Below are 23,503 nucleotides of genomic sequence, written 5' to 3'. Positions count from 1 at the left end.
GGTAAATAATATACGCCTCAGGCCAATTTATTCCTGGCTGTGTAAAGATATGAGAATAAAGTGAAAAAAAAGTACACGCCTAGTAATTTGATAAAGAAGAGAAGGGAAGTTGTTGCGCCATATTTTGCAAATGCAGATTCAGCTCACATCACCTACGGCATATTAGCACTGGCAACATACGAGGAGACTGGGAAGATTGTACTCACCGAGCAATTATCGTCCAAAACAACAGGCGTATCCCCATCTTGTGAACCCAGACCCTCCATTCCACCAATACCACCTTGTCGACCCCGTAGAGTAGCAGCCAGGCGAGCAAGCATACTCCGCTGTATAGACAGTTAGAACGACGGAACAATTAATGGGAAATGCAAAACATACAGTAATGTAGGCCTCGCTCATGCCTCCACGACGCTCTACATCATTTTCACTCATAATGCGGTAACTGTCATGAATCCGCTTCTTGCTTTCAAGACCACCGGTATGGGTAACTCCAGGTCTGTTGCCTCTGAAGTCGGGATCAAGGATATTGATACCCTGACTAGCATCGGCTTGAGCGGTGCGGTCTGACGAAAAGATTTTGATGGTATTATCAATCCCCGAAGCGGCGATCATTGGTTCGTATGGGTGGCCTAGGTATGTTAATTCTCATGTTTAGTACCCGGAGCGAGACACATACCTTGCACAACGTTCACAACTTCACTATCGCCTTCCAAGATGTTAACCAGGTGGGAGGTTTTTCGATCCCATATGAAGATATGTCCCGAGTCGCTGCCACTGACGACATACTCATCATTCAAGCCGAAGAAATTGACATCTTTGACTGTCTTGATGTTACAATGGCCCCGGTAGCTCCGCATATGAGACGAGCATGGTGTGTTGAGCTCAACCTTTTCTTGTCGGGACCTGCGTATGGCATATCTCCGAGTAGTGGCCTCATCGTCGTCCTCGTCACCATCATCGTCATCACTGCCGTCTCCAATTACATCTTCGTCTTCGTCCGATGAGTCCAGGGGCCAGCCATTCTCGCCTTCACCACTCAACTCCCCTTCGTCGTCATCGCTGTCGCTCTGACTTGCATCGGTGTCTGAATTGACGCCCTGATCGGCTTGCGAAGAACTAGCTGCCACCAGCTCAAGATGTCGAATTACCTCTTCGTCCTCAAAAGGATTAATATCTTCTTGATCTCTCTCTGGCTCCGAGTCACTTTCAGAGTCTGTTATAGTATGTAATCCACCAAACGCATTGTTCACGAAAGTGTAGTTTACTCCACTGCCAGCCTCCATCAGGATTCCTCTACCCACGCGAAGAAGCCAGAATCTCCTTGCCGAGGCACGATCGAGAGACCGTACTTGCGAGGAAGGATTCGAGACCCGGCGTCTGTCAAATTGAGCTGCCGAGCCTTCGAGATCTTCCAGGGGCAATTTCACGGCATTCCCAAATGCAGTGACGGCAGCTCGCTGACTATGGAACAGGAAGCGGGTACTGTCATGCTCGAATCGGGAGGCGTCCACATTCACAATGGGGGTGTCGCTGGCTAATTCGAGGAGGTAGGGAATCAACACCTCGTCGATGGCATCGGCCCCGGACTCATCTGGAATTGGATACCGGTCATGAGCTCGACCTCGTCGAGGACCATTGCGACGGCGGAAGCCATCCAGCAGTTCCGATCTACCACCCCGCAGCCAAAGAATGATCGCGCGGAGGAAATCATAGCAAAATTGTGACTTTTGATCGATATTTGTCTCTTCCCCAGGTGCAGGCCGGATCATTCCAATGTTGAGTTCACGACATGGATCTATCTCTCCCAATTCCTGAGCGAGATTACCAGCAGCCAAGGCAAATCTCCACGATGACTCGCGGTTTCGGCGAAGAGACTGCTGGAAGGTAACTGTATCGCTACTCGGGTTCAAAGGATATCGCCATTCGTGCATAACATCGGTCATCTGGAAAAGGCATGTAGTAGCAATATCTGAAGCAGAGAAGAAAGCTTCCTGGTATATGTCAGACTCATCGTCCGAGTCTGTGGCCTCGCGTGCAGCCGCTTCCAAGGAGAACAGAGTCTTTCGAAGTTTCACCAACCCCTTTGCGATTTCCATGCTCAACCGCTGAGCGTCACTCAACACAGAATACCGAGCCTGCTCGAGTATATCTTCAGCAGTCTCAGCAACCGCACTATCAGCAAGCGATGGGAAAGAAACATCTTCGGCCTCGCCATTCTCGTATTGAATCCTAAAAATATCTGGCTCGGCAGACCGACGACGCGATTCGTGCCGACCGCCACTTCCTCGAGACTCCGGTGTTGCAGGTTTCTGGCGTTTTCGCTTGCGATTTCGGGAGCTGCGACGAGCCCGTCCGTTTTTGCCTTTGATGGATTTCTCATCCCTCGTTTCTCCAGCGTCTGGACTGCGGATCAAATCGAAGCTGTAGATGTGATCTCCGGACCAACTGACAATCATCTCATCTGGGTTCGCATCGCTGATTTTACACGCGGTGATGTGCCCGTCATCAAGATGTCTCATGCGATGTTTGCCACCTGGTGCAAATCTACGCACACATCGCGTCGCCTTTCCCATATCCTCGTCATCGCCACCTACGGCACCCTGCTCGGCGGAGGTGTCTCGACCAAGCATCCGCCTGTCATGTAGAAAGCAGTGCAGGTGGGCTCCGCCTAGAGCGATGTAGTGAGGTTGACTGGGCGAGCAGGAGATAGTATTGAGATCCAAGCTGTATGGCTTGTAGGAGATGAGAGGAGGTGGCACATTAGAGTCATCATGATTCAAACCGGGACGGTATGCCATGAAGCCCTGGCCACCCCGCGGCGGAGGATATGCACTAGAAGGAAGACGAAGATCCCACTGCCGAACCTCACCATCCTCAGAACAGGTGAGGAATAAGTACGGCGACGACTCCGTGACGATGCGCTTCACGCGGTCGGCATGACTCCGATAAACCCTCGCATTGGTATTTCCATCACTCAAGTATCGTGCACCACTGAAGAACTCACTAAAGCGCCGACTGCGAGCGGAGGCCTCGAACGCCGATGTAGCGGCAGCATTCCTGCTCCCGCTGGAGTATTCAATATCGAACACGCGAACTTGCGAGTCACCGGCGCATGTAATCACCGTTCCATCGTTTGATTGTGGCATAAATTTGACCGAGAATATGTTGGCCTTGTGTCCGGTGAAGACAGTCGTATTGAGCGCAAAAGGAGCATTGGAGGATTCAGGTTGGTACGAGTAGATATTGAGATGCTGATCATCCGAACCGGATGCAAGGAGCTGACCTGACCGCGACCAACTAAGTTCATTAGCATGAAACATAATCTGAGCTAATCTTGACGTACCTGAGAGCATTGACACATCCGGTGTGACCACCGAGCTCATTCACGATGTCAAGATCATTGACCCATTCCTTAGAGCCATAAATCCCCCGAAGCCCGGCATATGCTGATCTCTCCCCGCATTCTCGGCGCCAAAGGCGGTCGTAGAGCGAGTCTTTCATGGTGTTGAAAAAGTCAAGATCTGTTAGGTATGATCGACCATTATGAGGAAGTGGGGACCTCTTTGGTTACAGTGAACAGAGCTGTAGGTGACGTCAGGTGGGTGATATTCACATCACGGGTGTAGATGTGAAGACGCGAGGATGGCAAGATGAAGGTAAGAAGATGGAGAGAAAAAGAAGAAGCAAAGAAAGAGGAAGTGCACATCAGGAAACAGTGGAGCTTTCACGGTTGTCAACCTGAGCGTCATCCGGGGTCTGGAGAGCTTACTCATCACTATGCCTCGCGGACCTATATATCGCAACACAACTACGAATTTTGAATGTTCACTTCACAAGGTGTCCTTCTCCGAGCTTGAGCCACTGGCCTAAACAATAATGAAAACTATCTTCCGAAAGGAATGGGCCAAGAATTACACACCCGACGATCCGAAGACCGTCGAATAAATCGATCCACTGCAATGCAGGGACCGATTTGTGATGAATCACCTAGGCGTAGATGATCGCAGCGCGCCTGACTTACACGAGAGAGGCAAAAAAAAAAAAAAAAAAAAAAAGAGAGAATGGCTAGCGAAGGAGCTGTATATATAAACGAAAGTGACCCTAGTCCGAAAGAGGAAGATCAACCAAATGAAGTCGACCACATGCTTGATACAATGCTCGCTTAACGCCGGAGAAGAGGCACGTGTGAACAGGCAAGACCATTGCTGATTCCACTTTTAATTATGTACAGGATGTCCAAGCAATGGTAAGCTACCTGTTCCACACCCCGACACGAGAACCTCGCATCTCAGTCGGAGACCCCGCGAGCTTCGTCGCGAGAAGACTGATAAAATCTCTCTCGAATTGCACAGCTTGAGCCTCAAGTGTCCGAATTACACGGATCTCCTGTACCATGAGCTGTATCAATTCACCGAGATTCAGAATCACCCTTGTAAGGGCAGCCTCCCCCAGCTGCTCAATTTCACCGAAGCCCAGGATGTCCAGGGATTGCAGATGGCGTGTGCAAAGCTCAAGTCTGAGAGTCAGTTCTCGAAGCATCTCTTTCCAGCTACGGGGTAACGGATCAATGAAGGCCCCAGCATCAGTCCGGCCCACTTCACGGTTCTGACGAATAAGCTCGGCTTGCTCGATCCAATCCTCAAAGTCCGCCACAGCAGAGGCATACTCTCCACTCCCTTCGGAGGACACCATGTTGGAGATCTCCTGAAGGACCTGTGATAGGATTTGAATCTGCTCAGAGGAATCATGCGGACCACGATGCTCCTGGCAATTGGAAAGCCAGATATCAAGAGCCTGTGCATTGAGCTCACACTGCCGTCGGGTTTCATCTGCTACCAAAGAACGGTACTGACGAGCAACTCCGTCGTACTTCTTGCGCAGACGAGTTTCTGAATCAGACTTCCACTCAGCCTGCCTCTGTAATGCATCGGAATGGAACAAGCTGAGTTGAAGGAGTTCTGTTTGCAGAGCGGTAATGTCCGGCCATGACGAAGGAATTAATAGACTGCTCGGATCAGTTTCACCCGCGTTAGGAGTCGAAGGTGTAGAGATTTTCTTGGGAGAATAATGCTGTTGATATGTAGAAAATTGAGCCCGGGACTTCTGAGGAGATGGAGGCCTTGGTTCAGTCTTTGTACTCGACACCATTTGACTCCGATGTCTGGCATGGCCTCTGACCGTAGGTGGTGTCTTTGTAGCACTGACAGGCTGTCTGAGGGAAGAAGAGCGAGTTGGCCGTGACGGAGGTGGCATGTCCGTTTTCTTAGGCGAGGAAGGTCTTTTGGTGGGAGGGGGCTGGACAGGAGCTCGAGTTGGCGGCTTTCGAGGCGACGAGGCCGTAGTTGAGCTCTTTGATGGGACAATAGGTTTAGCGGGGAGCTTCAATGCCGGCCTCATGAGGCTTTGTCGGCGGTTGAGTATTGTTGTAGGCTTTGCAGCCAAAGATTCTGATTGTCCCGGCTTCTTCTCTGGGGATATCTCTCGTCTTGTTGGCGAAGGATCCCCGCGTGGGAGCTTGCTAGGCTGAAGCCGCCCCGCTGGACGGTCTGTCAGGGTACTTCGTTGAGGAAGCTGGGTTCTCCCTCGAGACCCAGTGTCTTTTGGGGCCTCGACCAGCGAGGTATTTGATGGTGGGCGGCTCTTTTCATTTTGCGTCGTTCCTCTTCCAGCCGTAGGTAATGGTTTCGTGGTAGGTCGTGCTATATTGAAGGTCTGCGCAATTAGTGTGGTTCTGCAGACATTGACAAATCTCTCCACTTACCTGTTTACGTGGCTCGCGCAGCGAGGCCGAGCGTGTAGGAATGGGCATCGTCAGGTCATAAAGGCATCGCTGTGGTGTTTGTTCAGGGATCGAGTGAATCTTGGGTCGCGATCTCCTTGGTCCGTGCGCAACCTTACCCCGAGGCCAGCGATGTCTCAGCCAGTAAGTAACAAAGAACAGATCTATGGATAAGCTTTTGAATGTGTTGAATGGGCTCTTGGTGGCCTTCTAGATGCCCCCAGCTATTGAAACGTCTTATCGGGCTATGTTCTATCGGCTAATTTGTCCGAGCTTTCTTCAGCCGGGTTGGAAATATGCTCCAGTATAAAAACAGGCAATGGACAATCATTCTAAATTGTGTCTACCATGAATAGCAAGTTGGTAAATCCACTTTTGATATCTCACAGACTTCCACGACGGGGGAAAGAGACTCCGTCCACTGCCGGGTGATCAGTGAACCAGCTGACCTTATCACCTGCACCCTGGTTAACCAGAGCAGAAGGCAGACTGCTACCCTCCTCAAGATCAAAGATCTGCTTGAGGATTTCCTTCTTGCCTGCACCAGTAGCGACAAAGGCAATGTTGACAGCGTGCGTCACAACAGGCAGGGTGAGAGTGATACGCTTGGGAGGAGGCTTGGGAGAGTTGGACTCGGCAGCGACCCAGGCGTCCTTTTCGCGGAGCAGCTCGTGACCAGGGAAGAGTGAGCAAGTGTGGCCATCGGGACCGCAGCCGAGCAAGATAAGATCGAACACGGGCAGCTTGACACTATCCTTGGCGGCAAATTCGCGCATCAGATCCTCCTGGTAGAGGTCGGCCAGCTCCTGGGGGTCGTCGTCGTGGACGTGCTTTTCGTCGATGGGGTGGACGATCGGAGTACCGAGCTCCGAGGGGATCTTCGCGACGAGCTCCTCCTTCACGAGACGGTAGTTGCTCTCTTCATGGTCGAGGGGTACCGCGCGCTCATCAGCAAAGAAGATGTGCCACTTGTCGAACTGAGGGGTGTCTTCGGGGGTGCCATTGCTGGGGGCGAGAAGGGCCTTGGCTAGGTTGGCGGGGAGGGAACCACCCGAAACAGCGAGGCGGAAGCTATCGTGGCGACTCAAGGCGGAGTTCTGGGCACGGAGAACATAGACGCGCAATTGCTGAGCCAAAGCATCAGAGTTGGGAAAGCTGAAGAGATTGGGGTGTGCGGTGGCCATGAGGGGCAATGGTGGGGTGATCAGAACAAAGTGAAAGTGACACAATAGACGATCGATTCAATAGAATAGATTGGATCAGATGATTGGATGTATTGAACCTATGATTGATTGGATAGTTGTATGATTGTAGAGAGAAGTTAAGAAAGAAAAAAGCCAAGAGCCGGATGAAGAGATATGACGTTGGCAAGCGTGTATCCGCCGTCTCGATTCGCAGGTTTGGGAGTCTCCATAACATATCCATGTGTCGCCACACCTTATTCGACCTCATCGTGCTGCCGTGCACGATGCGTACTTGGTGTCTACGTATTTTCCCTAATTAGGCCTGCCGCATACCCGGATCTCAGCCATGACGGCATTCTGCATATTCTCAAGGGAGAGGCGACCGTTGACAGAATGAATGAATGATCTCCGGAAGGGTTGGAGGTCATGGGAGATCATTCAGGACGTCGGGGTTTAAGCAGTGGAACTTGTCTATGTCGTCAAGTAAGTAAATTACCATGGGTTGGGAAGGGAGAGAGGGATATGCTTAGCGCTAACACCCACATGAGGGGGATCAGGCAGACGGATCTTCAGGTTATAAATTGCGTGGAGTCCCTAGTCCCTAGATTTCGTTAGTTTCTCGAATCTCTAAATTGAGGGCTGAAAGGGGCTCCTATAAAATATGACCTTGGACCTTGCCTTCTGCCTCCAAACATGACTTCTCCTCTTCAGATTTCCCCTCTCCCAAGGCCTGCCGAGGCTACCTCTCCTCCAGTCCTCGATGTCGTCAGGTGTAGCAGATGTCAACAATCTCTCAGCCTGGCGGGGCACTCCGGATCTGCGGTTCAGTTCGGCATGAACTCCTATTATTGCAATCGATGTGCCTCCAAAGTTGGCTTTGGTCGATGATATCTCTGAAAATCGCCCCCTGATGAGGCTATCCCTTTCTCTCCCGAACGCGACCCACAGAATATCCTTCGACTTCGACTTCGACTTCGATCCCCAAATTCAAGTGGCTGTGCAGACAAAGTCTCACATTTTCGAAGAACCCCAAATGATCTCAACACTCTGATACGGGCACAGGAAATCGTGCTTGGAGACATTCCTCGGTCGGCATTGCAACAATATGCAATTATATGCCGAGCACATGGGTGTTTATGACCTATCTGTTCTAGGCGCATCCTACATGTACCCCTTTCTTTTCTTCGTGTTAGCGACTGTTCAGCGACTGTATTGTTTAGCCTGTTTACTATATACTTATATTACTTACACTTAGATCATCACCTCTGACGTAGAGTTCACAACAGGATTCCGGTGCTTTGGTCGCGTGTCGCCATCATTCGTAGGTTGTGCCACTCAAACTGTATTGGATGGACATTTGACTTGTATTTTTCTGCAAGCCATGCTTAAGATAGTCAGCACACGAAGATCTGCTACATCTTGCTAATATATGCCAGTTTATCAAGCTGCAGTGTAACCCCTAAATACCTCGTCCGTGCGCCTTAGGGCTTCATTGCAGCTCAGCCAGCCATATCGTTCCTCTGCAGGTGCTCACGAACCGTTCAAATACCACAATGGATAGCTCCAAAAGGCAAATCCAATAAGCTGCAATCATTCGGCAGGCCCCGCTCGATCGACGACCCGAGAGTCTTTCGTTGCTTTTTATTCCATTCACTAGTCCGATCTGATGAATATGCAGCCAATGTGATGAATAGAGGCGCGCGCAGGTCCACCCTGCATGTCCGATCCGGATCTAGCGGTGTAAGTCGCAGGCTAAATGCAACTCGAAGATGGACTTTCCCCTCCCCAGTGTACACGGGTCTACCCGGGCAATCAGATGGAGCAACAAGAAGCAAAGAATCCACAGATCCAATGCCTGGACTGTTTTTTAGATGCCATTTCCCTGTAGTTCGCTTTTGCATTATACAGCAGACGGAAATGACATATCGCTGCACCAGGAGGGGAATTTGGCTGATCTGACTGGTTGCTGCTCCTCGTCTGCTGCTCCTCGTCTGCTGCTCCTCGTCTGGCGTTGCCATTCGTCCAGATATGCAGCTGGGTTTGCTTGGAAGAGGACTATCGTGTAGAAATTACTAGTATCCTACATGTGGAATTTATTGTCGTCATGGCAGCTTTTGTGAAACATCTACGCTCTCTTTTTCTTTTCTCCAGGCTTTTCCACAGGCTTTTCCAGGCTTTATAACCCGACTATCTGTTCTCAGCTGGTTTATCTGTGCGTATTGTAAGACCAATTCGTTGCATTACATCTGTGAGTGGCGATTGCCTATAATTTAATCCCTCCGTTTATATCTAACGAACTAGTCCACATACCAGATTCCGAACTCAACTAACAACTGGTCGGACAGGCCTTTTTTTCAACGAAAGCTTCGGGTTTTTGCAGACGACGACGTCTCAAGGCATCCTCGGAGTTAACGGCAGAACAGACTTCCCGACGTGCATCATCTAGACGCCATGCCTTTCCGTGAAAAATTTCGTCCAAAACGCAGATCGGACGATGAATACGTCGTGTTTCTTCAAGGGGTAAGCTCTCCAATTCCTGCATGGAGCAAGGCTCACAATTTAGATTCCTACACACTGTCGCTGGCAGGAACTCAAAGATTTAGTGCGCCAGACAGCTCTGCATATTCGTCAAGCTGTTGTATACGATGATAATCATGGCTTCCCTACCGGACTCGGTCAGATTATTGTCAAAAACGAAGATGAAGCGTGGAGAACATATCGTACGTCTTGGGCCTTTCCTTCGGCATTTGATGTTCAATCTAACAGTTCAGATCGACTATCCACCAACGGATGGGATGGTCAAAGTTTGGTTGTTACTCTTGCGCGGACAAGCTCACCGACGAAGCCCATCGCTGGACCGACCAGGAGCCCAATGCACTACTCTGATCAATCCACGCCACCGCAGGGGAATATGAAGTTTCCTCCATCCCCAGTCTTACCTGAGTATGTCACCTTCTCTTTCGTTAATAGTAGACTAACCAATTAGATCTACCCAAGCCAGTCCAACATTTTCATACCCCGATTACGGTGTAATGATGCCGCCAATGCCCATGACACCGTACATGACTATGATGCCAGATCTCGCGCCGATGCAGTTCCCTCCGTCTCCAGTGACGGGTGGGTATGAACCGCCATACTGGAACATGCCCGGATATCCGATGTCGCCAGTCCAGGAAAGCTTCGAGACGCGCCGCTATCACAGGTTTCCGCCTACACCAGATTTGCACAGTGGTGCCCGATACCGAGGAATCATTCTGGGGAATTTGAATGTATCTACCAAAGAAGCCGACCTAGAAAACTTACTTCACAATGCCGGCGTCGTCGAGCAAATTCGTGTAACAAAGAACGAAGGCCAGGCACAGGGTATCATCACCATGCGAACAGTTGAAGAGGCACAGCGTGCGGTATCAATGCTCAACAACATGACCTTCATGGGCTCTCGGATCTACGCAAAGTTTGACCGACGGGATAGTGTCGACAGTTCGGATGCCGATTCGGATTCTGGGAAGGAGAGTTGGATGGGAAGTTTCACGCCAATCAAAGGTCGTATTGATACTTGCAAGCCATTGGTGGTGGACGGTTCTGGACTTGCGAGTCAGTTGGAGATGTTGTCAACCTCTGCGCCGACATAGGCTATCAGTCTATTTACTCTGACATCGACAGTACCAGCGACTTATTTCACAATCAATTCTTTTAACAAGACTGCGTTCCTAGGATTTGATCTAATTTCTTGATATTCAATCTATTGCTAGCCATCTCTATGCTTGCTCCGATGCAATAAGATACAAATCTCCATATTCATCCATAGTCATCCCTTGTATCTATCCCCATCAAATTCATGACCCGGTGTAATCTCTTCGCATCCTCACAATGCGGACTCCAAGTTTTGCCATAGCTATCAAAAAAAGCAAACAGCAGTGACCTGACCAATACACCAAGTATCCTCGGTGTCAATGTCCGCGACGCAGAGCACCAAAACGGCGAAGATTCAAAAGGCATCAATACATCTCCTTGTTCCTCCGTCAAAGCCCTCCAACGTCTTAAGTGGAACTTCAACGCATCAGGACCCCAGATATCAGATCTGCTATGACACCGCTCAATATCAGAAGCCAAGATCTGATGCAAAGCACCCACCCTTGCACCATACTAGTCATATTGATCCGACGTGAATCGCCTTTCACATCCTCATGCTCACACATGTATCTGCAAGTGTAAATCAGGTTAGGGGGCCCCTTTCAGTTCATCCTAGGGCAAGATCGCAAGAAAGGATACATCTTTCCATCGGGAGTGTGACATCCTGATCACAGTCTTGGCCTTTTCAACGAAGGCTCCAGAGTGGACGCTATCTATGCGTGTAAAGGCGTTGTCAATACCGAAGGCAATTTGAAGACGTCTGTTTTGGATGGCTCTAGCTTCGTGCGGCGAGAGGATGTTGCAAGTTTTGTTCTGCTGGTATGTTCCCGCGATGATTTGTTGACATTTTGAGGATTTGGAGATGGCCATCTAAGCCGTATCAATCCTGGGAGGAGTACCAAAGTTGAACATGTTAGGTCTGGGCAGAATATTGTAATGAACATTGATATCATTTTTAGATCACTGGACTGCGTTTGAAAGAATTGTATTGGAGACAGTACATGAATAGTAGTGGTAACCAAAGCAACCACAACCATGCACAAGGCCACAACTTTGGACAAGACGCAATTATAAATGAACGGAAACTGAGCAAGAAAGGCGAATAATACGTATTCCGATGACCCGATATAGATACATATTTGCAGATGGGATGACGCGGTGGGTCTTGGGTCCACTCTAAAAAGGACGCTAACCACCTTTCGTATTCCCGATCGGACTAACGCCTAACCACCGGTCGTTCCAAGATCCTCATACAATATTCGGATTTAATGGCTGGATTTAACACCGAACTGCCACTTCGATTCGACAGCCACCACTTGGGTCATATAGCAGTATCACAGGGATCCAATACGTGTCAACAGGCACGGGCTTTGGGGACGTATCGGACTTAAAGCGAGGCGAAGAATTCATCTGCAGGTACGTCGCAGACAGCTTTTATAGTATACCTCTCGTCTTCATCAAAAATTCACCATCTATCATTTTTTCCCTCCTGCATGCTTCACCTGCTCAGGTTGAACCTTCAGCAGAAAGACACCCACAACAGGAATTACAACATCCACACGTCAAACATCCACTATGCCTGGACAACATGAAGCTGCCATTCTCCCCCAGCAGGGTGGTCCCTTGTCTCTTGGCAAGCGTGCCACCCCGGACCCCGGTCCAAACGATGTTCTCATCGAGGTCAAAGCCGTTGCCTTGAACCCCTGCGATCATTTCCAGCGTGACTATGGCATGCCTCCTGTTCCTATCTATCCTACTATCATCGGATGCGATACTGCTGGTGTTGTTGCCAAGGTTGGCTCTAATGTCACTTCTACTGGTCCAGGAAGCCGAGTCATTGCGTTTGCCTCATCATTCTATCAGAACGGCTCCCCCGATCATGGTTCCTTCCAAAAGTACACATTAGCACAATCCGAAGGCGTCATCCCACTTCCAGACAATCTCACCTTCGAACAAGGCGCTGTATTTCCTTTAGCTGTCTTGACTGCCTGCACTGCCTGGACCACAATCGGTATTCCGCTCGACACCAAGTACACTCCCGCGGACAAACAAGCAGTCCTGATCTGGGGCGCATCGAGCAGTGTAGGTACTTTTGCCGTTCAATCAGCCAAGTCACTCGGCTTCACTGTCTATGCCACCGCAAGTCCCAAGCATCATGACCTCGTGAAGAAGCTCGGAGCCCATGCAGTTTTCGATTACAGGGCAAGCGATGTCGTCTCTCAGATCGTTAGCGCCGTGAAAAATGATGGCCTGAAGCTGCATGCTGCACACTGCGTCGTCGATGGAGCTCTGCAGCCAACATTGGACATCCTCAGGGAGACCAAAGGCGACGCACACGCTATGGTTGCACACTCACCCCTTCTCCCAGAGGGTCACCCTACCCTCGAAAACACGCAGATCACTTTCAATTTACCATCTATGGACGAGGCCGCGAGGAACAAGCACATTAGTAAGGTCTTCAATGGGTGGCTGAAGACCGGACTGCAGTCCGGTGAGGTAATTCCCAGCCCGACTATACAGATCGAGGATGGTGGTCTGTGCGGGATAAACGCAGCATTGGACAAGCTCAAGAATGGTGTTAGTGGCACTAAGATTGTTGTGCCGCTCTTATGAATACATTTGGATGATAGCCCCTATGCGAGCCCGATTAGCTTACGGATGAAGAATGCCAATGAAAAAGCTCAGCACTTTCTATAATGCGGCTAAACATTAGAGGAAGTATCTCTTTAGCAACATACTCCATGTATACCATTGCGACTAACGTTAAAATCTATGATACATATGCTTGATATGCCCGACAAGGGGTCAGCTATTCGATCTGAAAACTCCACGTCAATTCGCCAAGAACGGTAATGTACGCTAGCTCAGCTCTTTCGTACACAGGATAGACTGATTAATCCACGTAACTCAGACCTATACAATGTGATCAGGCTATCTACCCACAATGCTTCCAAGAGAACTTCGGTAAGAACCTGATATTGTTGAAATGCGAAGGTAAAAAAAGGCGGTAAAAGTGAGCCGGGGCGGGGGTGATCTCCGCTCATTTCGGGCCTCGGAAGTGGGAGATCGATAAAAGGACCTTCCCCCGCAAAAATGAACAACTACAGCATACGCAAATAATCATGACTGCAGTTCCTCGCAAGCTATGGGAGCACCCAGACCCAGATTCAACCAAGATGGGTCAATTTCGGCGAGCCTTGGAGAAATCAACAGGCCAGAAATTGGAGGTGAGTCCAAATCCCATTCGATATAAACCAAATTGACTAATGATATCTCAGTCTTTCCATGACATGTACCTCTATTCGGTTAACAATAGGTCGCAATTCTGGGATTTCTGTTGGAAATACTTCCATCTTATCCATGAAGGATCCTACACGCAAGTTGTCGACGAATCTGTCCGTATGGATCAGATCCCTGCATGGTTTGAGGGTATTCGTCTGAACTTCGCCGAGAACTTGCTTTTTTCACGAGCTGCCGGCGATAAGTCCGGAAAGGAGGACGAGAAGATTGCCGTGACCGAAGTCAGAGAAGGCGCTGCACATGAACCAGTCCATGTTACTTGGGGAGAACTTAGATGTCGGACTGGAGTGTTAATACAGGCGATGAAAGCTAACGGTGTCGTCCGCGGTGATCGTATTGCGATATGTGCAGCTAATAGTATTGACACACTGTTGGTATTCCTGGCATCGACCGCTCTGGGTGCGATCTTCTCATCCAGCTCGACGGATATGGGTGTCAAAGGCATCCTAGATCGATTGTTGCAGATCAAGCCTCGTTGGCTGTTCATGGATGACTTTGCGGTATACAATGGGAAGGCCATTGATCTGCAATCCAAGATCCGAGACATTGTTCAAGGCATGGATTCAATCTCTGAATTCCAGGGTGTTGTCTCGCAGCCACGCTTCCCATCGAAGCCGGCGGATATCAGTTCTATCTCAAAAACCCAAACTCTGGGCAGCTATATTTCCAAAGGGCGAGGTGACAAGCTCGAATTTGACAGGATCCCCTTCAAGGATCCGTTCCTGGTTGCCTACAGCAGCGGCACCACGGGCCAGCCTAAATGTATAGTTCATTCAGTCGGAGGAGTGCTCATCAGCTCATCCAAAGAAGGTGGCTTGCACAGTGGGCTCGGGCCTGACAGTGTCTGCCTGCAATACACGACTACGGGTTGGATCATGTACATGTCTTGTGTCCAGACTCTTCTCTTTGGGTCTCGAGTGGTGCTATATGATGGAAGTCCATTCGTCCCCGACGTCACAACCCTAGTGCGTCTTGCGGCACAGGAGAAAGTGACACATCTTGGGATATCACCTCGGTGGCTGCACGAGCTGAAGATGGCTAACATTAAACCTCGAGAACTGGTCGACTTGTCCAATTTGCGAGTTGTTACAAGCACTGGCATGGTCCTGCGGGAGGAGCTGTTCGAGTGGTTCTACGATGAAGGGTTCCCTTCAATGGCTCGTCTGAACAACATCTCCGGTGGCACAGACATTGCCGGCTGTTTTGGATCTGGCAACCCACTGGTTCCTGTCTATGTAGGCGGCTGTGCTGAACGCAGTCTGGGCGTTCCTGTGGAGGTCTATGACTCTACAATCGAAGGGGGTGACGGTATCCAGGGATTCCCCGTAAATGAAGGAGTTCCCGGCGAGCTAGTAGCCACAGCTGCTTTCCCAAACATGCCAGTGAAGTTCTGGGGTGACGAGAGCGGAACCAGGTATAGGAACTCTTACTTCGCCAAGTTTGACAGTAGGGTTCCCTCTCTTGCCTTTTCTTATTGCTTGATTATCTGACTATCTCTAGACGTGTGGGTTCATGGAGACTTCGTGTCGATCCATCCAATCACTCATCAGCTCATGTTTCATGGTCGCGCTGACGGAGTGCTCAATCCCTCGGGTGTAAGGTTTGGAAGTGCAGAGATCTACCGGGTTATTGAAGCTATGTTTGCAAATGAGGTTGCGGATTCTATTTGCGTGGGACAGAAGAGACCCACTGATACTGATGAGCGGGTCGTTCTGTTCCTGCTCTTGAAACCGGGTGTGGCCTTTTCACCAGACCTTGTGGCTAGAATAAAGGCAGCGATTCGCTCAGAGCTCAGTCCTCGCCACGTGCCTAGCTTCATTTGGGAAACGCCTGAGATTCCAACGACAGTCAATCTCAAGAAGGTCGAACTACCGGTGAAACAGATAGTGTCTGGGAAGCGGGTCAAGCCAAGCGGAACGCTATTGAATCCCGGAAGCCTAGAATTCTATTATCGATTTGCCGAGGAACCTCGTGAGAGCAAGCTCTAAGTGAACTCTTGAGACCCCTCATGTATCCACTGTGAGTCGTGACGTGGCAATATTGACTCGGATAGTGACGGATCTCACTGCCAAGCTTTGACCAAGCTTTGGAATCAGGGATCGACCGTGTCAGGAGATCTAAATAGCAATTGCATGACATAGACAGACTATATGCGCGTATAAGACATCCAAATTGCTATAAAACGAGGTACGTAAAAGAGAGGAAGAGAACCTTGGTAGAATTGGGAGTTGGAAGTTAAACGGTAAGCTGGTGGGTGGTTCGATTGATACAGCTGCGTCATTAGGCCCCGCACCTGGTTACCTGGAACATCAATACACGAGCGATTTATTTATCTTGATATTCCCATCCCGACCTCCGGTCTCACTTGTTTCTACCTATTTTTCTTTCCCCCTTCTTACCCCTTCTCACCGTCGATATGGTTCACCTTTCAATGGTCAAGAAGGACCAGGACGTCCGTCCCCCGCCTTCCCGCAAGCTTAATGACATCGAGACTATTCCGGCCTTGGAAGAGGCTGACACCTACACGAGCAATGTTTATGGCTCCCACTTTGCCGCTGAGCATCTGCCTCAGCACGAGATGCCCGAGCAAGAAATGCCTCGTCAAATTGCGGCTCGCATGATCAAGGATGGTCAGTCTGACGCGCACCCATATATCTCCGCAATTCTAACTTCTTTTTAGGCCTCTCTCTTGACGGTAACCCAAGATTGAATCTTGCCTCATTCTGTTCAAGTGAGTCCTTTTCAACATTCTAGCACGTTCGTTATAGCACATTGTCCTAACCTTCACTTTTCTATAGCATACATGGAGGAGGAAATCGAAGAGATTATGGCCGACTCTTTTAACAAGAATTTCATCGACTACGAAGAATACCCCCACACTGTTGAGATGCATAACCGTTGTGTGAACATGATTGCTCGCCTTTACCATGCACCCACGGGCTCAGATAGTGACAATGCAATGGGTACCTCCACAATCGGATCTTCCGAGGCTATTATGCTGTGCACCTTGGCAATGAAGAAGCGTTGGCAAAACAAGCGCAAAGCCGAAGGAAAAGATTATTCGAATCCGAATCTCGTTATGTCCAGTAAGTTTTAGTTGATTAATCGCACCCCGTTCTCTCTTCTCAGCAATCACCCAAAATCACCCACTTAGTATTCCAGTCTAACACATTACAGGTGCGGTTCAGGTTTGCAAGTCACCACCCTATTTGTGATCATTTTTAACGCGATTTTCTAAACCATAAGGTATGCTGGGAGAAGGCCTGTAGGTATTTCGACGTTGAAGAAAAGTAAGTGATTCGGCCCTCTATCAAAGCGGAAGTACTAATCTCGTCCCGAACAGCTTTGTCTACTGCACCCGGACCCGGTTCGTGATGGACCCCAAAGAAGCTGTCGACCGCGTGGATGAGAACACAATTGGCATTTGCGCTATTCTCGGCACTACCTACACCGGCGAATATGAGGATGTCAAAGCAATGAACGATCTGCTGGTCGAGCGCAACATTGACTGTCCAATTCACGTTGATGCAGCCAGTGGTGGCTTTGTAGCTCCATTTATCAAACCTGAGCTGGAATGGGACTTCCGGCTGCCAAAGGTTGTCTCTATTAACGTCTCAGGCCACAAGTACGGTCTAGTCTACCCCGGGGTGGGTTGGGCTATATGGCGCTCCCCCGAGTACCTGGACCAATCCCTAGTTTTTAACATCAACTACCTTGGTGCGGACCAGTCCAGCTTTACTTTGAACTTCTCCAAGGGTGCTTCTCACGTTATTGGTCAGTACTATCAACTCATCCGTCTGGGTAAGCATGGTTACCGTTCAATTATGACCAACCTTACCCGCGTCAGCGACTACATGGCTTCGGAGCTGCAGAAGATGGGTATGGTTCTTATGAGCCAGACTCGTGGCCGTGGCCTGCCTCTGGTGGCCTTCCATCTTCCCAAGAATCCCGATCGCGTGTACGATGAGTTTGCCATTGCCCACCAGCTGCGTGAGCGAGGCTGGATTGTACCTGCATATACCATGGCCCCTCACTGCGAACAGATGCGCATGATGCGTGTCGTTATCCGTGAGGATTTCTCGATGGACCGTTGTGATTCCCTGATGGCCGATTTCAAGCTTGTCATTGAGACCCTGGACTCTATGGATCAAACCATGATTGCCAAGTACCAGACGTACGTATCTCCTAGTGACCCCAATGCCTTTGGATTATTGAGCTCACTTTCTCCTAGCCATATGAAGAGTCAGCGCGATCACCCACGCCATCAAATCCACGCCTCGTACAAGAACGAGAAACACTCGCTTCAAGGAAAAACTGGCAAGACACACGGTGTGTGTTAGACATGACCAGATCCATTCGAGACATAGGTAGTTGGTACAAAATTTTCGTGGATTCGAAATATAGGATTTGAATGTCAATCAGATTCACTATTACATTTACGAAGGCAAAGCATATGGAGCATGTTAGGTGCCAGATGCTTTTGAACACTTCCTTTGCTCGCTTGTTGCTTTCTAACCTGGACAATATTCGTATGTTGGCTGTCAGGACAGAGGATGCTCGTATGTAGTTCAGATGCCCAAATGCATATGTGACGTCATGTATACGAATTGTAGTCACGAGTTACTGCGAGCCTTGGTTCATTCTGCGAAGCTTAATCGGTTTCTTACGCGTCCACCAAACAGAATAAAGGGGCCAATCGTTCAAACTCGCATCTCACAGTTTGCGTTCGTTGGCCTCGTGGACGGCCCCGAGACCGCAGTCAATCACATCCAGCGACTACTGGGCCTGTTTAGCAACCTTTCTCATGACCTGAATCTCGAAACTGGAGAGTTCAAGTGCAAGTCAGAACACTTCGGGTCACCAAGGGCCCCGCTGGTACTACGTAGTTCAATATGCAGCATATATCTGTGAGCCCGCGGAATCAAGTTCCCTCTATGCGGGAGCTCCCATCTCCGGCTGAACTGCCTCCAGCCAAAATGACCAAGCTCCATCCGTCCAAGCCAGGTTCAGAAAATGCATCCCTCTTCTTCATAGGCAGGGCGTGTACTATCATGTTAGTTCGGCGCGAGAATTCATTGGCATAGGCTAACTGAGGTAGAGAGTGGCATGGTACTCGAGTGATCACTGATGTTAGTTTTCCCTCAGAAGTTCGCGTTCATATTCACAGACTAACCGGACCAGCCCAACTTCGCTGTTGAAGGGGAAAAGATTCACCTTAAACGAGGTGTCACTAGTACATGTCTCACGAATCCAGCTGTTGATCTACACAACCTTCCCCGGATTGATCTCGTTCTTCTCTCACATTATCACGAGTATGTTCCGGTAAAGGTAATTCAGCATAATGGGCAACTGACATCTCTAGGGGCTACTTTGATCCAAAGATTGAGGCTTCGCTCAGGCGTGATATTCCAATTGTTACTACCCCACAAGTTAAGACACATCTCATCTCGAAAGACCAAGAATTATTTACCTCTGTGTCCGCACTTCGACCATTCGAGCATGTTGATATTTACATTCAAGGCACAGACGGACCGAAACAGCCTCGACTGCGTGTGACAGGGATGCCAGGGAAGAATGTAGCTTCAAAGCGGGTGTTGCAAGCATTGACTCATGCAGTACGTCGAAGTCCATATCCAAGCAGATCTGGTTTAACAACATGAAGACTCCCCCGACCAACGGCTGGATGCTTGAGTTGGGATATGGCACTGCCGATACGCCAGAGTTCACCTGCAGCTATCGCATCTCCATTTCCGGGGACATCTTAGCAACCAAGGAACTTCAAGAAGTTACCCGCCGCTACGAGGGACAGCCAATCGACCTGATGCTCGCCCGTCTTGGTGGTACGACGCTCCCCTCGTTCCTTGTAGGGCGAATAATGGAGCCGCTTGCATCGACCGTCAATATGGACGCTGAGGATGGAGTGACTCTCATGCAATTGATGAAGCCCGGACTTACGATCCCAATTCACTACGACGACTTTGACGTATTTAGAAGCTCGTTGGAATATTTCCAGCGCTTGGTTGAGGCAGCGGGGTTATCTGGCAAAGTTGTGTATTTAGATCGTGGGGATGAGTATCGCTTTCATGTGCGAGAATGACCGAAAAATGACACACGCTATATCACTTCGTCGATCATTGTAGGAGAGATTGTATCATCTCACCAAAAGAAGTAGCTACTACCGCATTTCATTGTACATATTCTATAGAAAGAAGAGGTTATAGGGACATGACTCCCCAGTAGGCAAAAGGAACGCGCTATCCCCCGCCAAAGGTTATTATTTGTTGGATATATTGCACAGTATGAACCGGTGAACCTCGCGCCAGGGGCTGTGAAATGGAGCTCTGACTCTGGTCAGGAGTTAGCTGACTCCACTCTGTGGATCTTGAAGTTACTGAACTGGGGGCCATTTGTAGGCGCATACAAGCCTCGTGTTCTGGCTACAGCGGTAAATATCCCAACAGTATGTTCTCTACACTGACCTTCATTATTTCCGATCGTTCAAAGTGAAAAAAAAAAAAGTGATCAGTGATATTGAAATCCTAGTCCAACTGTATTGGAAATCAAATCGAGTATACATCCTTTGTCGTCAGAGTAGTGGCGCATTGTTTACGCCTATATATAGCAGCCAATCACTATTCGATGGGATCGACCTAGCAGCCTCACTCTCTCCTCTTCTTCGTGTTCACAGCAATGCAGTTATTTAAAAAGAAGTCGCCTTCGAATGCTCGCACTCACCACGCTGTGCGCAGTACCGAACAACTCGCCGAGCCCCCACAGTCGTCTTTCAGCTCCCTCGGCCGCTCCAACACGCAGAACCACTCGCGCGACCGACCGACTGTCACTCTACGACCACCCTCCGTGTCCTTTAAAGGGAAACCCATATCCAATCCCATCTCCAATCCCAGTTCGCCCCGAGTCGCGCAAGCAGACGAAAACGAAGTTGTGGCCCATTTTCGGCCGCAATCCGAGAACCCCTCACCAGTGACCTTTGAGCGCCCGGCGTCTATTGCAATCCAACCAGTGCGAGGTCCACGACCAACTCATCCTGCCCATCAAGATCACGACTGGTCACAGACACAACTGGCCAGTCAGCCTGCCTCCCTGCAGCGATCGACGACCGACTTGGAGTCGCCGCGGTACCAGACCTATCGACCCTTCACTCCCCAGGAATCGGTATTGCACTCCCGGCCCCCATCCCGTTACGAGCCGCTTTCCCCAGAGACATATCCTGATGCCATGCAGTCCACACAGTCCCAGGCCCACTCAGAGAAATCAGCCCCGGACTCGAGTCGGCGGGGTAGTGACACCATGCCAGAGCCCGGTCGAGGCACGCCTACACACCGCCGCGAGGACTCCGGGGAAATCGACGTGCGCGACATCGATGTTCGCGCCTTGATTCAAAAACACGATGAGCTCCGTGAGTACGGTTCAGCAGAGATAATGACAATGCTAACCATAGTAGAGGCCAAATATTCCAAGGTGAAACGCTACTACTTCGAGAAAGATGCGCAGGTTCAGCATCTCCAGAATACAGTGGCACACCAACGCATGGCTGTCTCTCGCACGATTTTAGACGACTCGGAATATCAAAATCGCTTTGGACGACTGGACGGAGCTATTAAAGATCTGGCTTTCTCGGTGCGAAAGAACTGGAAGGGCCTTCCTCCATGGCTCAAGGGGATGGTGACCGATGATGCATTGGAGGTCGGCATGAAAGAAATGACCGCGGTCGGAAGAGCAGTGATAAGCCGATGGCTGGTGGAGGAAGTGTTCCAGCGCCACTTCCACCCGGGTTTAGATCCCGCATTCAGTGTGCAGTTGAAGAGCATCGAGATGAATTTGCGACGGCAGCGACCGTCGTCTGAGGAAGATCGCGAGAACGCTTCTGCAAGACTCTCCTACTGGCGCCGCACGACCCTCGATGGACTGGGTGATTCTATCATCGGACCTGCTGCCGATAAAAACCGCGCCGGGCTAGTCGAGCATCTCATCGGGGAGCTTGCCACGTTCATGGGATCTCAACTGCACGATAACTTGCAGCTAGGCCTGGAAGCAGGTGTGCGCATGATCATCGAAAATTCAATTAACATCATTGAGAAAGTCCCTCTTGAGGCCCGCGATGTAAGCGTCGATTACTTCCCACCAGGCGTCTCGCTCGCCGAGCAATACATGAAGGTTGAAGGCCAACTCCCTCACCTTCCCAACCCACCACCTCCAGTGGCAGATCCAGAGGTCGACGAGCCCACAGAAGGCGAGGTCTCATCAGGCTCAACGGTGGCACCATCAGAGAACGTCTCCCCGGCACCAAAGTCGCACAAGAAATCCATGTTCGGCGCTTTGATGGGCCGCAAGCCCGCACCCAACGATTCGGGTCGACCAGCAGTACCCGGACCAGAAGAGAAGATCGAGCCAGCGGAGACAACACCCAGTAGCCCACGCATCCGCTTCGCAGCATTCCTAGCTGTCGAAGTGCGCGGCAAGGGCCCTGCAACGGTGTTGGTCAAGGCGCCCGTGTGGCTAGTGGAGTAGAGCCCACAATTCACAATGTAGGTAAGCAGTGCTGGATATAAAATGGATGGAGGCTGTACATACAGAACGGAGCTGTCACATGCTGGCATGGCGACTATGATCATGACTGCCTATATCCTATTTCCCTTGACATCCCGATTCGTTTGCCATTGAGTTTGATTGGGCGAGATTTGATTTATCGATATCCATGGATTCTGTGGATTTATGACTGCTATGAATGGTCAAGCGTTCGACTCGATATTTGAATGTCATTCGTATTTCATAAATGTCCCCCGTAAATGCAATATCTGTAGTCAGTATCCGGCTAATAGTATCCTGGTGGTAAAGTACCAATAATCGATGCATACCAAGTAGTCTGTGTTAAAAGGTGGAGAGAAGATGGGTCGTATGACGACAGGCAAAGGTTAGTGTGAGGGGAAATCCGGTCCGTGTGGGGAAATGGGTCCGGGGAAGTATATGATGTTAATCTGATGTCAAGTTGATCTCAGAAAGATGGCATAGAACAGAATATGAGTATTTTGTGACAGTATGTAAGGGTGATACTGAATTTGCGTGATGGCCTTCAAGCTGCAACTTAATCTGGTAGAGACGGAAATCGGTAGATATAGTTTCCGTATTGCAGAATATGCAAGATACCCATGTATATTGGCAATTTCCTGTACGAAGTGATGCAAGCTTACATTATTCACATCTGCTTCAACGCTCAGACCTAGGATTCGAAGATAACCGCACGTCGTACTCTCATCTTGTACAACCGAATACAAACATTACTGTACTACACGACCGACTATATATACCCAAAATAAATGTATCCCCATGACAGTCTGATTGTATTTACCACTCCAACAAAGGCCAACAATATACAGGGCGATGACACCCAACCCGGGAAACCAAAAGCATAACTTATATACAAAAATGAATTCATATGCAAATTGGGGAAACGAATAGTCCCGGGTATAGCGCCTCGCAATGTGAACGTAACGAAAACATGATCAAAGAAGAAGAAAAAACAATGAAAGCCGAAAATGCGGAATTGGCAATGCCGCAAGGAAGAAAAAGAAGTGCTAAAATGCGAAAT

The 23,503-nt window shown here is 49.6% G+C and overlaps 8 protein-coding genes across 8 annotated transcripts; 5 read left to right on the top strand and 3 right to left on the bottom strand.

The window, feature by feature from the left end:
- Positions 1-143: 143 nt before the first annotated feature.
- Positions 144-3,501, bottom strand: N7508_010957 (WD repeat-containing protein; the record flags this gene model as incomplete). The annotated part of the gene is made up of 5 exons (XM_058469017.1): positions 144-152; positions 207-326; positions 379-629; positions 677-3,297; positions 3,344-3,501. 5 exons carry the CDS (start codon positions 3,499-3,501, stop codon positions 144-146), a joined length of 3,159 nt encoding a protein of 1,052 aa, XP_058316863.1.
- Positions 3,502-4,251: 750 nt separating this feature from the next.
- On the bottom strand, positions 4,252-5,809 carry N7508_010956 (uncharacterized protein; the record flags this gene model as incomplete). Its single annotated transcript, XM_058469016.1, has 2 exons — positions 4,252-5,712; positions 5,762-5,809. The coding sequence occupies 2 exons, from the start codon at positions 5,807-5,809 to the stop codon at positions 4,252-4,254; spliced, it is 1,509 nt and encodes a 502-aa protein (XP_058316862.1).
- A 353-nt stretch (positions 5,810-6,162) lies between these two features.
- Positions 6,163-6,963, bottom strand: N7508_010955 (6-phosphogluconolactonase; the record flags this gene model as incomplete). Its single annotated transcript, XM_058469015.1, has 1 exon — positions 6,163-6,963. The coding sequence occupies one exon, from the start codon at positions 6,961-6,963 to the stop codon at positions 6,163-6,165; it is 801 nt and encodes a 266-aa protein (XP_058316861.1).
- Positions 6,964-9,414: 2,451 nt separating this feature from the next.
- On the top strand, positions 9,415-10,595 carry N7508_010954 (RNA-binding protein; the record flags this gene model as incomplete). Its single annotated transcript, XM_058469014.1, has 4 exons — positions 9,415-9,483; positions 9,527-9,683; positions 9,735-9,906; positions 9,950-10,595. The coding sequence occupies 4 exons, from the start codon at positions 9,415-9,417 to the stop codon at positions 10,593-10,595; spliced, it is 1,044 nt and encodes a 347-aa protein (XP_058316860.1).
- A 1,576-nt stretch (positions 10,596-12,171) lies between these two features.
- N7508_010953 (zinc-binding alcohol dehydrogenase family protein) lies at positions 12,172-13,209 on the top strand (the record flags this gene model as incomplete). Its single annotated transcript, XM_058469013.1, has 1 exon — positions 12,172-13,209. The coding sequence occupies one exon, from the start codon at positions 12,172-12,174 to the stop codon at positions 13,207-13,209; it is 1,038 nt and encodes a 345-aa protein (XP_058316859.1).
- A 509-nt stretch (positions 13,210-13,718) lies between these two features.
- On the top strand, positions 13,719-15,884 carry N7508_010952 (acetoacetyl-CoA synthase; the record flags this gene model as incomplete). Its single annotated transcript, XM_058469012.1, has 3 exons — positions 13,719-13,823; positions 13,875-15,342; positions 15,397-15,884. 3 exons carry the CDS (start codon positions 13,719-13,721, stop codon positions 15,882-15,884), a joined length of 2,061 nt encoding a protein of 686 aa, XP_058316858.1.
- A 428-nt stretch (positions 15,885-16,312) lies between these two features.
- On the top strand, positions 16,313-18,236 carry N7508_010951 (glutamate decarboxylase; the record flags this gene model as incomplete). Its single annotated transcript, XM_058469011.1, has 6 exons — positions 16,313-16,526; positions 16,577-16,627; positions 16,695-16,982; positions 17,074-17,084; positions 17,143-17,186; positions 17,240-18,236. The coding sequence occupies 6 exons, from the start codon at positions 16,313-16,315 to the stop codon at positions 18,234-18,236; spliced, it is 1,605 nt and encodes a 534-aa protein (XP_058316857.1).
- Positions 18,237-18,788: 552 nt separating this feature from the next.
- On the top strand, positions 18,789-22,425 carry N7508_010950 (MBL fold metallo-hydrolase; the record flags this gene model as incomplete). Its single annotated transcript, XM_058469010.1, has 7 exons — positions 18,789-18,949; positions 18,995-19,025; positions 19,078-19,208; positions 19,259-19,511; positions 19,559-19,879; positions 20,593-21,313; positions 21,359-22,425. 7 exons carry the CDS (start codon positions 18,789-18,791, stop codon positions 22,423-22,425), a joined length of 2,685 nt encoding a protein of 894 aa, XP_058316856.1.
- Positions 22,426-23,503: the final 1,078 nt, after the last annotated feature.

The sequence above is a fragment of the Penicillium antarcticum genome (genome assembly GCF_028974205.1).
Source record: "Penicillium antarcticum strain IBT 31339 chromosome Unknown utg000009l_segment0_segment0, whole genome shotgun sequence".
NCBI lineage: Eukaryota > Fungi > Ascomycota > Eurotiomycetes > Eurotiales > Aspergillaceae > Penicillium > Penicillium antarcticum.
This window is presented reverse-complemented; position numbering and strand designations above follow the sequence as displayed.